The sequence below is a fragment of the Fopius arisanus genome, unplaced genomic scaffold, assembly GCF_000806365.1.
Source record: "Fopius arisanus strain USDA-PBARC FA_bdor unplaced genomic scaffold, ASM80636v1 scaffold00100, whole genome shotgun sequence".
Classification (NCBI taxonomy): Eukaryota; Metazoa; Arthropoda; class Insecta; order Hymenoptera; family Braconidae; genus Fopius; species Fopius arisanus.
In genome coordinates, this window is record NW_011887839.1 from 378,578 (window position 1) to 396,096 (window position 17,519).

General features: G+C 40.0%; 1 protein-coding gene across 1 annotated transcript in view; it reads right to left on the reverse strand.

Moving 5' to 3' along the window:
• LOC105271095 (neuroligin-1) overlaps nt 1–14,817 on the reverse strand; it is a 56,800-nt gene extending 41,983 nt beyond the window's left edge. The window contains exon 1 of the mRNA XM_011312429.1: nt 14,721–14,817. Coding sequence (XP_011310731.1) covers nt 14,721–14,817 — 97 coding nt within the window. The remainder of the gene's footprint in view (nt 1–14,720) is intronic.
• Between the last annotated feature and the right edge of the window lie 2,702 nt (nt 14,818–17,519).

Sequence of the window (17,519 nt, forward strand, 5' to 3'; positions counted from 1 at the left end):
GGACATTGGAGGAGTATTGAAGCTGCAGATGATTGACGTGGGTTTTGGTTGTGCATTGACAGCACCAGCTGGAGACCAACCGCAATGTCTGACTCGAATTCGATATCCTTTTGGAAGACATCAACGAGTGCGCTGGTTTAATTATTTCAGTTGCCCATTCACTTCCGTATTATTCACATTAATAGCGAAAATGTCGAGTCCTTTTGCCCACCACTTCCTCTCCATAAAACAATCGTCAAATTTTGTTACCTTCCGAAGTCCATATAACTCGCAACGTCATAAGCGTAAATTGAATCAATCATGCATTTACCAAACTCGAATTAAGTGTCAATATTGCCGGTTTCTCTTCACTCTAAGGCCATTTTACTCTACCTCCGTATCCGGTATATTCGTGCATAGGTGGTAATAAAATTTTATGATCTTACTACGCAAAACTCCACTCTCCTCTCATACGCATGCGTAACGACGTGCATCGTAAAATGACGGTAGCATTGATGTAGGCAGTTGCATAATCAAATACCAAGTCTACGGTGCATTTATCGGTATCAAGGATGATGCTGTTGTTTCATTTAATTCATTTATCATTTTTTTTTGTTGGATATATTTGTCAAAATTCATGGAATTTTCATCTCGTTGGTATCTTGAGTATGAGTGGAGGCACTTGGATGAATTTTTATTAGTCCAATGGTTGGAAATTGCCCGGGTAATTGCAACTGTTAAAAATAATAACAGACGTCAAGTGATGAAAGCGTGAAATTATTCAGATTGGTAATTTCATAACAGTGGAACAACCTCAATGAGAAAAGATAGACGGTAACGTAGAGTTACACAGGAGAAATTGTACAGCTAATGAAGAATTGTTGAGATTAAATTTTACGATGATAATTGCTGAGAGCCAGTGCTTGTCTGCGTTTCCTCTTTTTTTTCATTTTTTTGTTGAATTTTTAAGAGCGATGATATAAAAAAAGGAGAGCACCTCTGTAATGGAAGGGGCTTTTCCGAATTATTTACCGCCTGTTTTTATCACTGTCGGTTTAAAATTTATCCGCTACTAGTTTAAATTATCCGCTGAATATTTAAAAAAAATTTGCCAATTTGTTAATAAACTTCAACGCTGGATATCTCTCGATAGAAAAGAATTTTCAATAGGGTTTATAATCCTCTCAATTTACCGCAAACTGTACAGAAACTCAACTCAACTCTACATTCCCCGAAAAACACCGGAATAGCATTAGAATGTGAAAATACAGTCAAGCCCCTGGCGTCAAATTCTCACCGAGAGTTGAAGAAAGTTCTCACATTTTCCCTGAATATTGAACGTACTTAACCCCTTCATTTTGTCTAGACCATTGAAAAATATGGCGGTTGAAACCACGAATTTCTTTTGAATGCAGTAGTACAGGCATTCCCCTACCGAAAATAATTGATGATTTCATCCGATGCTCATGCATTCAACATGTTCTCATACACGTTGGCCCCGAGGGTGGGTCACATGGTGAATTTTCCATTGTTTCCAACCCCGAGAATTTTCACTTACGATCATTGCCAATTGGTATTGCCACGGAGTATTGCCAATATCATTTTTGTATGGATGTTAATTGTTTTATGTATATCCTACATAACAATTTGGTGAGGTGCTTCATTCATATATTTTTTTTTTCTCGTTGACTCCTTCAACTACTGTTACTCCAAAAACTACCCAACAAATGTGATGTCGTACAATGGGCTCGTTCACTCGTACATATATGCGTTGACAGAAATAGAGAGTAGTGAAAAAGCATAGATGGTTGGGGGGAGTGAGTGTAAAATTTCATGCGGTTCACGGTTTTTCATCCTGCTACGGTGAAAAATAAAACTTCACGTTCTCTTTTCTCATTTCTCATGACCTTTTTTCGCCTCTTCATTCAGCACTTCGTTGTTTATTCGCCCGAGTAGTGCATGCCCGAATTTTTTTTAATGATGTTTTTTTCTTCTCTCTCTTTCTCTTTAAAAAAAAAAACATTCATTGTTTTTGGGCCATCGAGTATTTTTCAGTAAACAGGATAAATTGGATGGTTGAAGAATGCCAGGCATCTGGCGAATCGATCGCGAAGGAAGTCTAACGAGAAAGTAAAACTCGACAAAATTACGTGAGATCACTGGTGAAGGCGCGTCCCAGGCTCAACTCTCTTAATAATTAACGAAATCGTTTTCGAGACGCTTCGAAGGTATCGGGGGGAAGTACAAAGCTGAAGTAGGTAAAGAGAGAAAAAATAGAAGAGCAGAGGGGATAAAAGGTGGAAGTCAAAAGAAGTGAAGTAGGAAGGGCCCTAAGTTGTCGGTAAAATTGAATTTCTACTTTTGCCGGAAGATCTTGGATTTTTCATTCCATTTGTTTTTTTTTTTTTCCATCAATTTTCAGTGCCACTGAGCACGAGGAATGTTTTTACCTCTCAACTTGGAATCTAACTGATGGATAAAGAAAATGAGTGGTGAGAGTAGTCTTCCAATTAGGTCACCGGGATTTTACCGAGTTGGTGACGTTGCAGAACTAGAAGACGAGAAATGCCACATGATGAAGAAAATCAGTGAAGCGTTGAGGGAAGACAGAGGGTCTCTAATCACAAATCCACGTTGTCGCAATATATTCAGCAAGTGGAGGGCTGTGTTTATTTGAGATTAGGGTTCACGTTTCTCCAGTAGTATATTGTTATCCTTCTCCAGTGGATGGTAGTCTGCCTCCTTCACTACGGACAAATTGAACAGTGTCTGACTTGGCCGTTGGATTTTCAAGCACTATGAACTCGAACACGTTTCACGGCCAATTTCATCCTTGACTAGAGACGCCTCAATTAGCCACGATAATTGCAAGTGTGTGCGCTATCCAGACCCACTCTCTCTCCCTCTCTCCTCAACTCCATCCTCTACAGCCCCTATCCGCAAAACCCCAGACACGTGGAAATCCACGGAGATGAGGTACTCCAGAAAGTTTTCGAATTAATCCGTATTCAGGGTTGGATGTTCGGGGTGGGCTTTCTTGCTGGCCTTTTCAAACTTGTACACGTGGGTTTTAGGAGTGAAGAGGGTTGTTTGTTTGATGCAAAAAAAAAAAATAGTTTCTCTGGTGAAAAATTGGGAGTGAGTGTAGTATCCATTGTTTTCCAGGGTACATGGCTCTCAATTATGTCAGTCGTAGTCCTCAGTTTCTGATGCATACGACAATGTACCTGGGCCGGGCATTAAGCTGGTACTCCACCGTAACAGGCGTTAATACCTCGATCGTGCGTGTACCAAATGGCCGGCTTGTGAATCATGCACGATGTACCCGTTGTGCCTAGTGAGACGATCCTACTGAGGGGTGGGTTTTGGTGGGAAAGGTTAGGGGGAATGGGTGGAATCGAGAGGATCTGTGCCAACCTGGTTTGACACAATCCGTCCAACAGCATCACAACCTGTGTTGCTATCCCTCCCTCTGGCATACGTGTTTGCTTATCGTCCTGGATGATCCCTCGATAGACTTTGACGTGTCACTGTTTGGGAACAATTGTATGTGGTACTTTCACCAGGCATTCTAGGGCTTTTTTTTTTTAAATAATTCGAGTGGTGGTGGGTCAGGGTCGGAGGTCCTTGCACCAGTTCAGTTGTTCAGCTAGTATTATTCCATTGCTAGGAGTTGTTTCACTGTTGATTCGACAAGTGGGTCAGGCATGTTATTATTAAGTCGATGGTTGAAGGAGACTGCCAAGTGGAGGTAAAATTATTGAGCTACCGAGAATGCATATAACATCTCATGTGGAAAATGAAGGTGATGGGATAGAGTTCAGTTCGTTAGTCAATTCACTTGGGTGTGTGGGTATATAATTGAGTTGGGCCGTGGAAGTAAGAATTGAGTTATGGTGATTAGCAGCTGAGATGATGAGAGATCATCAAGTTTTGCCAGGAAAATTATTCAACGAACTGATACATTTTTTTTCTAGTTAGAAAAATAGAGGGGTGATTATGTAGTGTGAGTCGGTGCTTTAGTACTCCGGTAAATTTTCAAAACTACAAGTAGCTTGCGTAGGGAGGACTGGAGGTAATTTCAATATGCTTAGGTAACAAAGTTTATGGATGAGTGAAGGCGTAAGAAGTTCGCAACGAAAATCCAGCTTTCGGGAATTGTCTTGAGTATGTAATTCGTGTATTATGTCGTTTACTCGTGCTTTCAGAGTCAGAGTTGATGAAATTTTAATGAATATCTCGTTTAATCGTCTTGCTGAGGGTAAATGTGACAAGTTTCACATCGACAATGGCTTCAGTGAGTCTTCCTCTTTGAACTTATCGTTTTTTTTTTTTTTTCATTATTTTTATTTCCATTAATAACAATTAATCCCGGAGACAGTTTCACCACGAAAATCTTTTGTTCTCACGAGACCGAGCTGCACCATGAAATCCGTTTTAGAGATAGCAAACTGGTCCATTGGGATTGCTTTTTACTCCAACCACTGGTCTTGTACTTTTTTTTTCTCTCTCTCTCTCTCTCTCTCTCTCTTTCTCTCTGTCTCTCTCTCTGAACGACGAAAGACCCAGCATGTCTACCAACGGACTCACTGAACCGTGAACCTAATGTAGTGGGAGTATAAACTCTGCCAGGGGAAGCAAGAAACCCAACAAACCCCACCACGTCATCGTGTTCTACCTTGGACACGTACATGTGTATTCTCGAGTCAAGTGTTGGACACTTGAAGCAAGTAGTATCCCTCGACTGAGGAATATGCGTAGTTGCTTGGTATACCAGAGGCAACGGTTAACCGAGATAAACACCTCATAATTGTGGAGTTGTCTTTAGCAATGGTGAAGTTGATGAGGCAGGAGTGCAATAGGGTTTGAGGATCTCCTTGACGAGCATTAAGAACACCTCAGTCTGGGGGATTCCATTCATAATGCGGTACCGATGAACCGAGCAGACGAACCGATTCACCACCATAGAAATACTTTACAACTGTAGAAGTACCGCGATTATCACTGGGTATTCTTAACCGTTTCATTCAATGACCATTTGTCATTGGTAAATCGAGGGTTTTAGAATTACTGACGTAAATTTAACAGTAAATTCCCTTGGAGGTAAAGCTTTTTCATTGAGAGCCATCATTAAAAGAGCGATCGTCAAAAGGAATGGTTCGTAATTATCGGTCTTGATGTCTTTCAACGAAATCTATTCATCGCTTTATAGTAGAGCACGAAGTAGATGCTTCATCAATATCATCATGAATGTTTCTTTCATCCCTTTTTAGGGGTGTCGATTCAATTAGTTAGTACCTTGAAAAGACCAATACTACCGTTAAATTAAGTCACAGTTTGACTCAGTTATACTTCTGCTGAGTGCCCAAGGGGCTAATGGATTGGTGTGCATGGTCTGGGGAAATGAAAAAAAAAAAAAAAAGAAGGGTATCGAAGTGTCAGACATTACCAAAGAGCATCGGTCTCTCTTTATCGCTCTCTTTCTCCACTTCTTTTTGCCCATCTGCCGGATTAACTCAGTCAGCTGAAAATTTAATACTTTCGTTATCGAGAAATCGATCCCACATACACTAGAATTGAATATTCTCTTAACCAATGACTCAATTATCGAAACACGTTGCAACGGGAGTGAATGAGAAAGTTGTTACTGTTGGGCTCTCGTTGGGGTAACGTAGTCCATTTGGACTAATGGATTAGCTGCGCTCTCACTATTTTCTAAAAATGCATAGACCAATGTCTCCATCGTTTGATTAGAGTGTACGTATTTATCACTTGAAAATGTTGCAACTTAGAGGGTATAACAAAATTCAGTTTAATGCTATCATCTGTCTCTTTCTGTCTTTCACACTCTCATTCGGATGTATTACTCGCACAGGCCTCGTGGGGTAACATGTAATTCCCCCAGTGGACTAGAGTGATGTATCGACTGTCTCGAGTCATTACGGAAAGAGGATTTCCGAGTGGACTCCTTAACCAAGTCTGAGAGAGTGAAAAGTATTCCTCGGATTTCTCAATGTATTCGGCTCGTGAAGATTGACGAGGTACACCCTCACTCAGTTAGGGTAATGTTGATAAATATTTCTCAGGGTCATTGTAGTTGGATTGCAAGTGTGAATATTTCACAATCTTCAAGATTTATCGAGTGTTATTCCCTCGGGATACGCCTCTTCTCCTCGTATTTTTCTTTCCTCTTCTCGTCTATTAACAAGACTCTTCATTTTTTACAAGTATTTATGATCTGTGAACAGCTAATTACTCGAAATTGGTCGGTCGTTTTTTCTTCTGCATTACAAAAATATTTCAAATATTTTGTAACTTGAAGCTTTTAGGCATTCAGTGTAGAAATATATGACGGGATCATAGACTTTTTTTTTCGTGTTCATTAATGGGAATATTCACGCATGAGATAATTCACGAAACATTTCAATCCGCAGTAAATATTAGCTCGAGTTTGATGTAGATTTGGGTATGGAGCGGCAAATACCCGAGATATTGACCATCTCCGGATGAGTCAGTCTATGGTACTCCGTACGTCTCCTCTCAAGGAATTATCGCCTCGTAGAGACAGCGTACACAGTTATCCTCAATGCACGTTAAATATATATGTACACGGGATATAGATACATCAGGGGATGTGTATACAGGCGGGTTTCTGTGGCCTCGTATATTTAGCAGGATGTCAGTACTTTGTCTGACCGAATGAATGGGTATACCACTGGCAGTGGCACCGGATGTTGGTGGCTACCTACCTACGAGACCAACAGGGCCTTTTACCTCTACCAGCAATAAAGGACAAGCGAGGAGTGTTATCCCGAACATTATACTTGTGTGTACAGCTGAGCTGGGGAAGGACGCTTGAACTGCGGTTGTGCGTGGATTAATATATATATATACGGATATGTTAACATTATCCTAAATTATTACTAGGTTTTTAATACTCCAGGGTAGCCTCGGAGGCTCGTACAAATTAACTATAACCAATATTTGGTGAAAAAATTGAAAAACTACCTGCGAATAGCTAATTACTCGAGATTGGTCGATTTTTTCTCCTTCAGCGGTAGAAAAGTCTTCTAAGTACTTCGTAACTTGAAGTTTTTCAGCGTTCGATCTAAAAAAATAGTGCGATCGTGAATTTTTTTTTTTGTGTTCAGTAATGGAAATTTTTTTCCCCCGAATTTTTTGCCCGCGGATTGCACTTGAACTTTTCCGGGAAAATTAATCTGGAAATACTTGAGTATTTAGCCCCATACACTCGTACAGGTTCATTTAGAAGCATACTCAACTCCAGTGGCAACCATTCCGTCTGTTTTCTATTCTCATCCTACGAATTTAATAATGGAATTTTCACCATCAGGGTGATATTTTGTTGGGACAAAAGTGAACCAATTCCCCGAGAAATTTCACTCATTTTCCATCCCTGTTCATCGCCACCATCCTCTTAACATCGTATATACTAGAAACGCGACAGAATAAATCCCTTTTCCCTTGCCGTAACAAGATCGTACGACATGCTCACCCAGATTGCACTTCGTGACGAATTTTCAGGCTGTTCGTGTACGCATTCATCGTGCGCCTTGATCTTTGTTTTTTTTTTTCCTCGGGTCTTTTATATCTTCATTGGGCACTGTAATCTCCGTAAATTTACCACGGGCAGATTGCATCCATACGAATTCACTCGCTCGCACTTCTTACCCTACGAGATCGTCAGCGCGTTCATTCGGAATTAAAAAAAACTTTTCGGCACGGTTTAGCGAAATAAAAATTTATAACTTTAAATATTTCAAACAGTTGTTTCACCTCTCAATATTTTGATGTGCGTTATTCATGAGTAAAAATTGCCAAGTTGATATGATGGACGTTTTGCGGCGAGAGACAAATCGATAACGCAAATACCTCATCCTTATTTTAACTCGTAATTTCCCTTGCAAATTATGTTGATTTTTGAATGACAAATTAACACAGAAATTTAGCATTTACGAATAATATAATGGTGTGGAAGTTGTTGGCCATTTGAAACTGGCGTGTTCGTGCATAACAGGAGGTCTCACCGGGCAGTTTATCGTCAAGTGACTCGATGTTCCTCGCGTGTGTGAATGTTCACGAGTGGCCCCTATCCCTTCTCCCAAACCTAGCGCTACATAATCGTGCATAATAATTATGGTACGTCATCAATTAGCGTACGGCCGTTGACATTAATACGGGTGGTGTACGGGGGTGTGCTAACCACGATGGATCTTTGCGGTTTGGTACTATGAATGCAAGCGAGATGAAATATTCAGCTCGGGGGCTAATTCAATAGTTTTCATTAAAATTAATAATTATTAGGGTGTGCATTCAGCGGAATATTTCCATTGACCGATCATATTTTTGGGGTTGAGAGAAGAATTGTTGAAGTCCCTTTGTCCTTTTTTTTTTAGTTTTTTAAAGTAAAAAAATTATCTATCGTATATTCTCATGAGGTAGAGTGTAAAAACGGGAGCACATGCAGGTGTTTAATGCAAAAGTGGAATGGCAATGGACGATGGTGTGGTATGGGTGATGGTGGAGACCTATGGACATCGTCCTGTGAGGTTCCTCCCAGGGGGTGGGGTGGGTAATAATTTATGGACGTCGGCGTTGGTAGCCACAAGTAAGGTAACAGATTGGCTGTGTCACAGTGTTGGGTAAGGACGTAGGGATTAACAGGGGTGACTCCAGGATGATTTAAATCACTTGGGGGTACCGGGTTTGTCCCTTGGACCGTCCAGTGAGTCAAATTTTCTCAATCCTCCTTTACGGGAATTATTTGAAAATTCTATTGCACAAGCGCTTCGCTTGGTGAATTACTGTTCGTATTTTGGGGTTTATTACTGGAAGCGTAAATTTCCTGGTGGTTAAATTTTAAGACGTTGTCGGTGTGGAGGATATAAACGGCGAATAGTCGGTTTTTTTTACGGGGAATTTCGTCTATACGACGGATGAATTAATGCTCCTGGGGTGAATGGCGGGTGAAAAATGGGATCGCGACTGCAAGTGGTTGGAAGTTTTTGAGATTATGGTGTCATCGGAGGACTTGGAATATTTTTGCCAATTTTAAAGGGGATGGACGAGGAAGGTAGTCTCTTTTACGATTCCCTCAGGAGTGATACGAGGTATTTTCGAGGTATTCTTCTTTAAGGTTTCTCTGGTTATCAATTAGTGTGTGGAGTGAAAAAATTTACAGCTACCATTATTTATTTTTTTCTTCGTTTTTGTCTTCGTTTTGAAAAAATTTTGGGCAAAAATTGGTGCGTTAAAATGTGTTGTGTCTGGTGGATTAGGGATTCCTCTCTCGAGACTTTTCAATAATTAATGAATAATACCAGTTGGGTGTGAATTAATCTGGGTAACTTTCTTGTCCTTGGGTATTTGGAGAATGGGCTTGAGAGAAAGTCTGCATTTTGTGTGTAGATGTGTCTCATCCTGAGGGCGAAAGTTCCGAAAGTGACAAACTTTTACGGGGCTTTTTCGGTGCCTCCGGCTGTGAGGGGATGTCTCGTTCTCTTGTACCTCGCTTCGGTAATGAGGAAAAACAAAAAGGGGAGGATAAAATAAGGGGGTGGAAGAGAAAAAATAATAATAATAAAATACCATCGCGTCTGACGATACCGCAGGCTGACGCGCGGCCACGCTTTTTTCGCCTCGTTTCTCAGACCGTCAATTCCCAACAGCTTTTTTCTTTTTCCTCCTCCTCTTTATTCTTCTCTCATTTTTCCAAGGGAATATAAGAACATCAAAACAGGACAAGGGGAATAACTTTTTTACCTTGTTAACCTTTTTATTTTGGGAACTGGACTTCTCCGTTTTCTTTTTTTTTTTTCTCCCCCTTCAGTTTTTTTCACTTTTACGTAATGACGAATGAAATGAAAATACGTTTTACGATTTGGATTAATGCTGGTTTAATGATTCAGGCGCACGCAACGTTAATTAAAATTTTATCAGCCCACCCCTCTGGCTGTTATTTAATTATTCAACGTGCCATTACGTAGCGTATCAAATATTAATTGGTGTTTTCAAAGTTTAATGATGAATGTGATCAAAGTTTACGGGAATGGTAGGAGTGGATAATTGCATTCGATTTATCTTGGCTATTGGCTGAATCTAAGGGACAGGTTGACTTGAGTCAGTTGGAAAATTCAGTAGTATCTTTTTTTTTTCTTTGGAAGAAATGCAGAGCATTTCGATGGATTCAACTGCATTCGGTATTCAATGAGGGGCTTTGAAACAGGATGGACAAGGGGAGTGGGGTGTGGTAGTAGAGAATACTCAACAAACGTAAATTGCCAGGAAGTATGCAATGAACATACTGGGATTCGACGAAGGCCTCCAACCTTCCTGCCCCTGACAACCAGGAAAACTTGCCGCTGGTGGTTAGAGCTGTATTGCCCATCGGAACTTCCTAATTCATTGTTGGCCTTTCCTTGTTCTGGGATTGAATTCTGAGGAAACTACGGGAAAAGCTTGTAACTGTTTTATCAGGTTGGGGAGTGAAGAGAATGTAGCAATCAAAATCTGATGGATCGCTGTATTGTTGGATATAACTTTTGGAATTGGTCATTGTTTTCGTTTTAGTGCAGGCTGAATCGATGAAATTTCTCACCGTTCGTCAACCATTCGCGCGTTGAAATAATTTTCAGTTGAGGGTAATAAATAAATAATTCCAATGAGGCACTTCTACTCCCGTTTTATTGGATGATTTATTAAAATGCCAATGACAGTGTTGCTAGGCGATGAGGAAAGAGCACGAGAAGTTGGTATTATTCTTACTCTTCATTTATCTCCAGTTGTTTCATGACTCGTGACAAATGTTGTAATCGTGCGTCAGCTGTAATTACACTTTATTCTGGACTTGATGATGGCTCGGTGTATTATGTTTAATTGACGGAGACTGTTATGCAGATATTTATGGAGGCTGTGAGAGAATTGGATGACGAGATGTCGGCGGGGAATACTTTTATTTATACTTTTTTTTTTCTCTCTTTCTCCATCGTGAGAATTATTATTTTGCATTCTGAATTCATAGCTCTATTTCTCTTTATGCGATACACGGAATATGGTTTACGATTGGTTGTAAATAATAGTGGAGCTGAATCTTTATGATGTAGTGGAGTCCAACAAATCATGGGGAATCGGAATTTTTATGTAAGGCGGAGTTTGTCGCCCATCAAACATGAAAATATCTGGGATGTAAAGAGAATTTTGCTTGATACATGGCAAATATTGAAGGGTAAGGGGAGAATGACGAATGTTTGTCGAGTGTAAACAGTGGGTCATACGAATTCCAGTATGATGTGTCGAACTGGATCAAAATAATCCGAAAACAATGGAAAATATTAAAAATATCAGGGATTTTTATACTGAATTCCATGGATTTGTCACGAGCACCACTTTTCAATCCGGGAAATTGATGTTCAGCTCGAGTTTGAAATTATGACAGTTGACAATAACTTGGGAGCATACGGTGAAACTGAAAGAGGGACATTCGATAGTCGAGTGGATGAATGAGTGGATAAGCCGATTATTATTCACAGCAAAAATATTCTCAGTGGATTTTGAACACCTGGAAATAATAGGGCAATTGTGGATTTTCTCAATGATGGGACACGTCGAGTTTAAATTGTCGTGGCATTTCGACGGCTATTTGTCATTGGTATTCCATAAGAAAAAAATAATAATTGCTGTACGTGTGGTGGATTATTTCCGAGGTTGAAATAAATGCCTTCCTTTCGTCGGTGGGGAATGAAAAAAAATGGGTGACAGTCTTCCAGGCGAAAACAAATTGCCTTCCCATTCACATTATTTGACTAGACATTTTCACAAGGTGAACAAAGGGGGAAAAAATTGAATGAAGTGTAGGAAGAAAGTAGATTTCAAAGAGGATTGAGTGACAAGGGGCCACACGAGTGGAGTTAACTGTCCAGGGGTTTAGGCTAGAGTGAAAAAGTTGTGAATTTTCTCTCATCCGTGGCCTTGTAATGAGGGAGTGGGTCCTGTTTCAGGGCTTCCTAGTTATTAATTTTGTCGCAGGAGAGTTAGAGAACAAGATCTCCAACTCATTGCCTTTCCTTCATATATATATATATATATATATATATATTTTTCTCTAGCTTCTTTCATTTGCATCGCGTTTCCTCTGGTAGCAGACGGGACTCCTTGACAATGTGACTGGAAATCCTTTGAAATATCACTCCCCCACACACGAGCTCCTCGACAAAATTCATCCCGATGAGTTTACGAGATTTCTTTTGCCACTTCCCTCTAGTCAGATTTCACCGTAAACTTTGATCAGTGGAATTGCTATGGGGATGCGCTCTCTAACACCATAAATCTACCACCTCGAAACCCCTCGTTTGTACCATCAAACCCATCGCACTCGGGCTCTGAGTGTATTCCCTCATTAAACGTCAGTCTTGTAAAAGCTGTACTGGCTTCTCCCTTTGAAATTTTTCCACCCCTCGGCAGGGTGATTTTTTTTTTCTCTATCTCTCCACTTTCTATCTCACCTTTTTTTTTTTCGAGAGGGTAAAAAATCACTCAAACACTTCTACAACGCTCGACCTAACGGGTTATGTGTCACACATACGTCGACGATGATTAACCGTAGGTTTGTATCTCGTATTCATTCACACGAGAGATTTATATCCAGGTACTCGTACCCGATCATCCGTCTACCGCACGTCAATTTTCTCGTCGTAAATTAGAGGTTAAAGGCACTTTGTCATCGGTGGGGAACAACTATGGATGGGTCGTGATGACGATAAAAAATTTGAAAATAAAAAAAAAAGTTGAAGTAAAATTTTCCATGGGGTGAAAACGAAGGGAGAAAAATATGTGTTTTCGTGTATCACCCGGACGCAGGTGGACGTTAAATGGGTCCCGGTGATATATACACTTGGTGTTATAAAATATCATGTTTAATTTGGGGTGGGGATGAAGCCGGTTAATTGTACGGACAAATGAATCAGGTCTAATGACCATGGGAGTTGAGTGTCAGATAGTTTTTGCTCTTATGGGGAGGTGAGCAGCTGGTGGACGAGTAAAATTGTTATGAATGTGATTATCAGGCATTCATCAGGTGTCACTCGATTTCCCGGTGGATCTGTCCTCTGGAATATCCTCTTTTATTCGGGTTAACAGAAGATTCATATTTTATCGTGAAGTAGGTGCTTACAGGTTGATGACAATAACGAAATCCGATTTTTCACAAGATATACGATATGATATGTATTATATCTCTAAGATCGTATGCACCCAACCTATAATCAAAAATCGATTGTAACAGATCCGATAAGCGATTCTCGTGCATTGAAGTTGTACGAGCAAATCCACGGATCATATACTTCTGATGCTCTTGATACGTTGTAAATCCTCACTCTAATGGGCAAGGCTTTTCGATTCTTTCACGGATTAGGTCGCTATCCCCGAGTCAAAGAATTAACAGAAGATGTGATTTGGCGAGACAACAGAATCATTAGAATCGATTTTCTACTGGCTGTTCTGTGGGTGGGGAGGTGTTCAGTTGATAAATTCTCATGGAACAATTATTAAAACAAGTTGATAGGTTCACTTTCAAATTAAAGAGTGCGTACACCGAATTCTTTTGACAAATATAAAAATTGAAATATCTCGAAAACTTTGTAGGAACGCATTTCAAATTTTTGGGAATCAATTTACTTGTTCTTTTTTCTTTTTTTTAATTGACCATTAATTGACCGTCCGCACAACACACTTGGCCCTCAAACTTCATATTTATCGAACTTCGAGAATCGAAAAATTGAACGATTACAATGCTCCTATTCGGAAGCAAAAATGTGCAATTGATCGGGGAGAAATGAACAATTTCGCTATTTCTCATTTCTCGCTATTAGTTGCGTGACGCGTGAATAATAGACTGGAATCATTCTAATTGCATCAATTTTAGGGACATTAACTGGAAGTAGAGTGTCGGATATATCATGCAAACTACTCCGTGGAAAATGGAGGTTGTAACATGCAGATCCGGTGAAATACTGTCATTATGAGAAGCATTATGTGACAGATGTCAAGATGAAATTGTTTGTTAGTAACTGATGTATTTATTTGAGATAGCAACTACTAGTCCGGGATAGTTTTACATCGGATTTATGCGGAAATAGGGACTCCCACACAATTCGAAAAAATTTCGCAATATGTCAAACTTTTTCACGATGATATGCATAACCGGAGGTGCGGTCGAGTGGTTAAATCCGCGGTTTTTCTGTAAACCACTTTTCCACTTCCCCTTCATCATGAGGAATCATCGTTTTCCTCGCACTCTCAACCATTTTTATTTCCCAACAACGAATAAAAGCCTTCTGTGTATCCATCGACGCATTTTCCTCGCTGTAATCCGAGAAAAAAAAAAAGCTGTCTGACCTAGAATCGGCTAATGGTCCGTAAACCTGGGGAATAAAAGTTGATTTGGAAATGCAGTGGACCTCAATCCATTTGGAGGGAATGTTTCCATTTTTTTGCCCTCCATTTTCTCGAATGTATCGGCGAGAAGCAGAAAATATTATTCAATGGTATTGGTCAAATGGGGCAAGAAGAGGTGTTTCGATTTCATCAAATCCATTAACAAAAATAATAGTTGAGGGGGATGGATGTACTTGTTCACCCCTCGGGAAATTTTTCATCGATTCATTTGAATATTTGACGTGGATGTTATATTTCAAACACTGGGAGGATCCTTCTATCGCAATTACAGGTCACATTATTGGCAGAAATGGCAGGCAATTGCCGGGGCTCCACCAATTTGCAGTCACAATTAATCTGCTGATTATTATCAATGCTGTCGGGCATGTTATACATTCGGAATAGACAAACACCGGTATCTGCGTTAGTCCAGTATTTGTTGGGGGGTGAAAAAATCATTGGCAATGAAACAAATGTTGGTTACAGTGGTCAGTTTGTGTGCTCTCATGGCGTTAATTACATTGAAAATTCCTAACAAATGTTTCAGAAATAATGACGATTTTTTATTTTTTTGTTTTATCGAACGGTGGTAGTATTCGTGTGCCATTAATTTCTGATTTATAACGGTGGGAATGAACATTATGCTAATATAATGGTGAAAATATGACTGAAATTTTCCCAACATTTCGATACAAGCTTAACCCGTTGACCTTTCAGCTTCAGGCTTCGTTAATTCACGTCACGTCTCGAGTACGGGGAATTATTGATTCTCGTCTCAGCAAAACGCTCAGCGAAGGGATACATATATACAATGTTGTACATGGTGTGGGGTGGAGAGGGATGTAATAAAGCGCGATATACGAGTTGATCGGAGTCCCGTACTTTTTGGATGAAAAATTGGATCTAAAGGAGAAATTGCTCCAACGAAGATCTTAATTATAATTTTCGCATTTATGGGTTTTTTTTACGGAGGGGAATAAACGAAGATTGATGAATCCGATATGATAGTACCTCAAGATTATTAACTTAACGGTGAAGGGGTATAAAGGGTGGTATTTATTATAAAGAAAATGAATCTCTTGGATTGAGAGATTTTGAAATAATGGATTAAAATAGATTGAATTGTAAATGTAAAATCATTCGAAATTCAACATTATGTAGAATTTGATAGCAATTTGAGGATGGGAGGGCACTAGGGTCGTGAAACTTTGAAAAGAGCCGAGTGGAAATTTTGTGAGGCACACGTTTGGAAAGGATTCCAGTCGTTTACGAGTTAAAGTAGTCGGGGTTATACCGGAGAAAGGGGGGATTTTAGATCCGGTGATCCCAGAACGACGAATGTTCAGTTTAACGTTGAGCCCCGAGGCCAATCCTCCCTCAGACACTTACAGAACCTTATACGGATGGATATTTCCCGCGATCGAGAGTAATGGCAACAGTGACGGTGGTTGGGGGTAATCTTTTCAATGTTACTGCAGTCCAACGGAATACTTATGAAATTTTTATTTATTTATTTATTGATGGCGTTGCCTGTTGATCTCATACACGAAAAATGGGTGACAACAACTACCAAGAGCAAATTAAATCCAAATATCCACCTGTATGTATGGAATTTTAAACGCAAATTGATAAATCGAGCTCGCAAAAACCCATGGGGCTTTTATTCTCGGTGCCCTCCTACCCCCCCTTTTTTACCCACCCCTACGGCAAGCGTCACAAATATTGCGCGTGACAGTGTAGGATTTTACCATTCGTTTGGTATTGGTTCGCTGGGTTATGTGCAGAATATTCGAAATATACCTATGGCTCAGGGTATTTCGCGTAAGCTATGTATATCCCTTGGTACAGCCGTATAGTTTATACCAATCTAATCCCTTTCCTCCGTAATTTTTTACCCTCAATTTTTTGTTTTTTGTTTTTTTTTTTCTCTTTTTTTCAAACCCCCGTATCCACGGAGTTATATCCTTACTCTATTTCTATTTCGTTTCTTTCTCTTTTCTACCTTCTGGTGTGTATCAACCGAGACCGGAGGTATAAGCCTTTCCCTCCTGCCCTCTAACCCCAATGGCTTCTGTGAAAACGACGGAATAAAACGAGAAACGACGCGACCAAATACCGTGAGTTACATCGGAGTTCGTGCCAGTGGTAGTACTTTTTGAATTGAGATATTTTTTCGATTGATAGATATCGATAATTCAGTCGTTGTCGTAGGTTTTGTCACGGATTTTGGTTCGTCGCTCGAGGGAAATTAGAGGTTTAAATTGTGTATTGGTTGGTTTATCCGATAGTAGATGAAACGATTTGGGGACAAAATTGCTATCTCAATTGTCGTGTTTGCGAATTGATAAGAAAATTCTCCCATCTTTTTCCACGCCATTCAATTTTCTCCCATCCAAGGATCATACGGTATAAGATGAAACAGGTCATCCAAAGGCAAATTTCATCCGCTACAGAGCTTATACATACGTTGGATCGGGTCATCAAAGCATCCACAATATAACAGGTCGCATATTCACAATAGCTTGGCAAACAGGGCTGTCGATAAAAAAAAAAAATGGAAGAAAAAGGGAAAATAGTGGAAGAAAAATTGAAGAGGGAGAACGCCCGGGGAATATTCCCCAGTGATCAATCATTCGTTGAAAAATTTTCAGTGTCTCATTAATTATTGGGTGTTGTCTGGGTGATTTTGTGTGGATATTTCAATGCCTCGGTTAGATAACAAGAGTGCGAGACGGTTTAAATTATTATATCAAACATGGTAAAGGGATCGTAGATTGTTGGTACGATTTGCACAGTAGCGTCAATCATGCTGGGTTATACTGATTGGTGGTATCCATGGAGACGGGTTGAATCGTCAGAATTCACTGATAATTCGACTGGTGGAAATCCAGGGTAACCCTGGGATTGTGATATTCCAGGGTGCTTTGGCAATCGAGGAGCCATCACTTATGTAACACTGCATTATGCACTTGCTCATCATTTCCCAGCGGACTCTCGTTGTAGTAAAGCTTCTGACTACCTTCCAACTCTGTTGACTCTATATATTTCTACCCTCCTCTTAATACCACGTGCTGGATTACTGTGCTCCA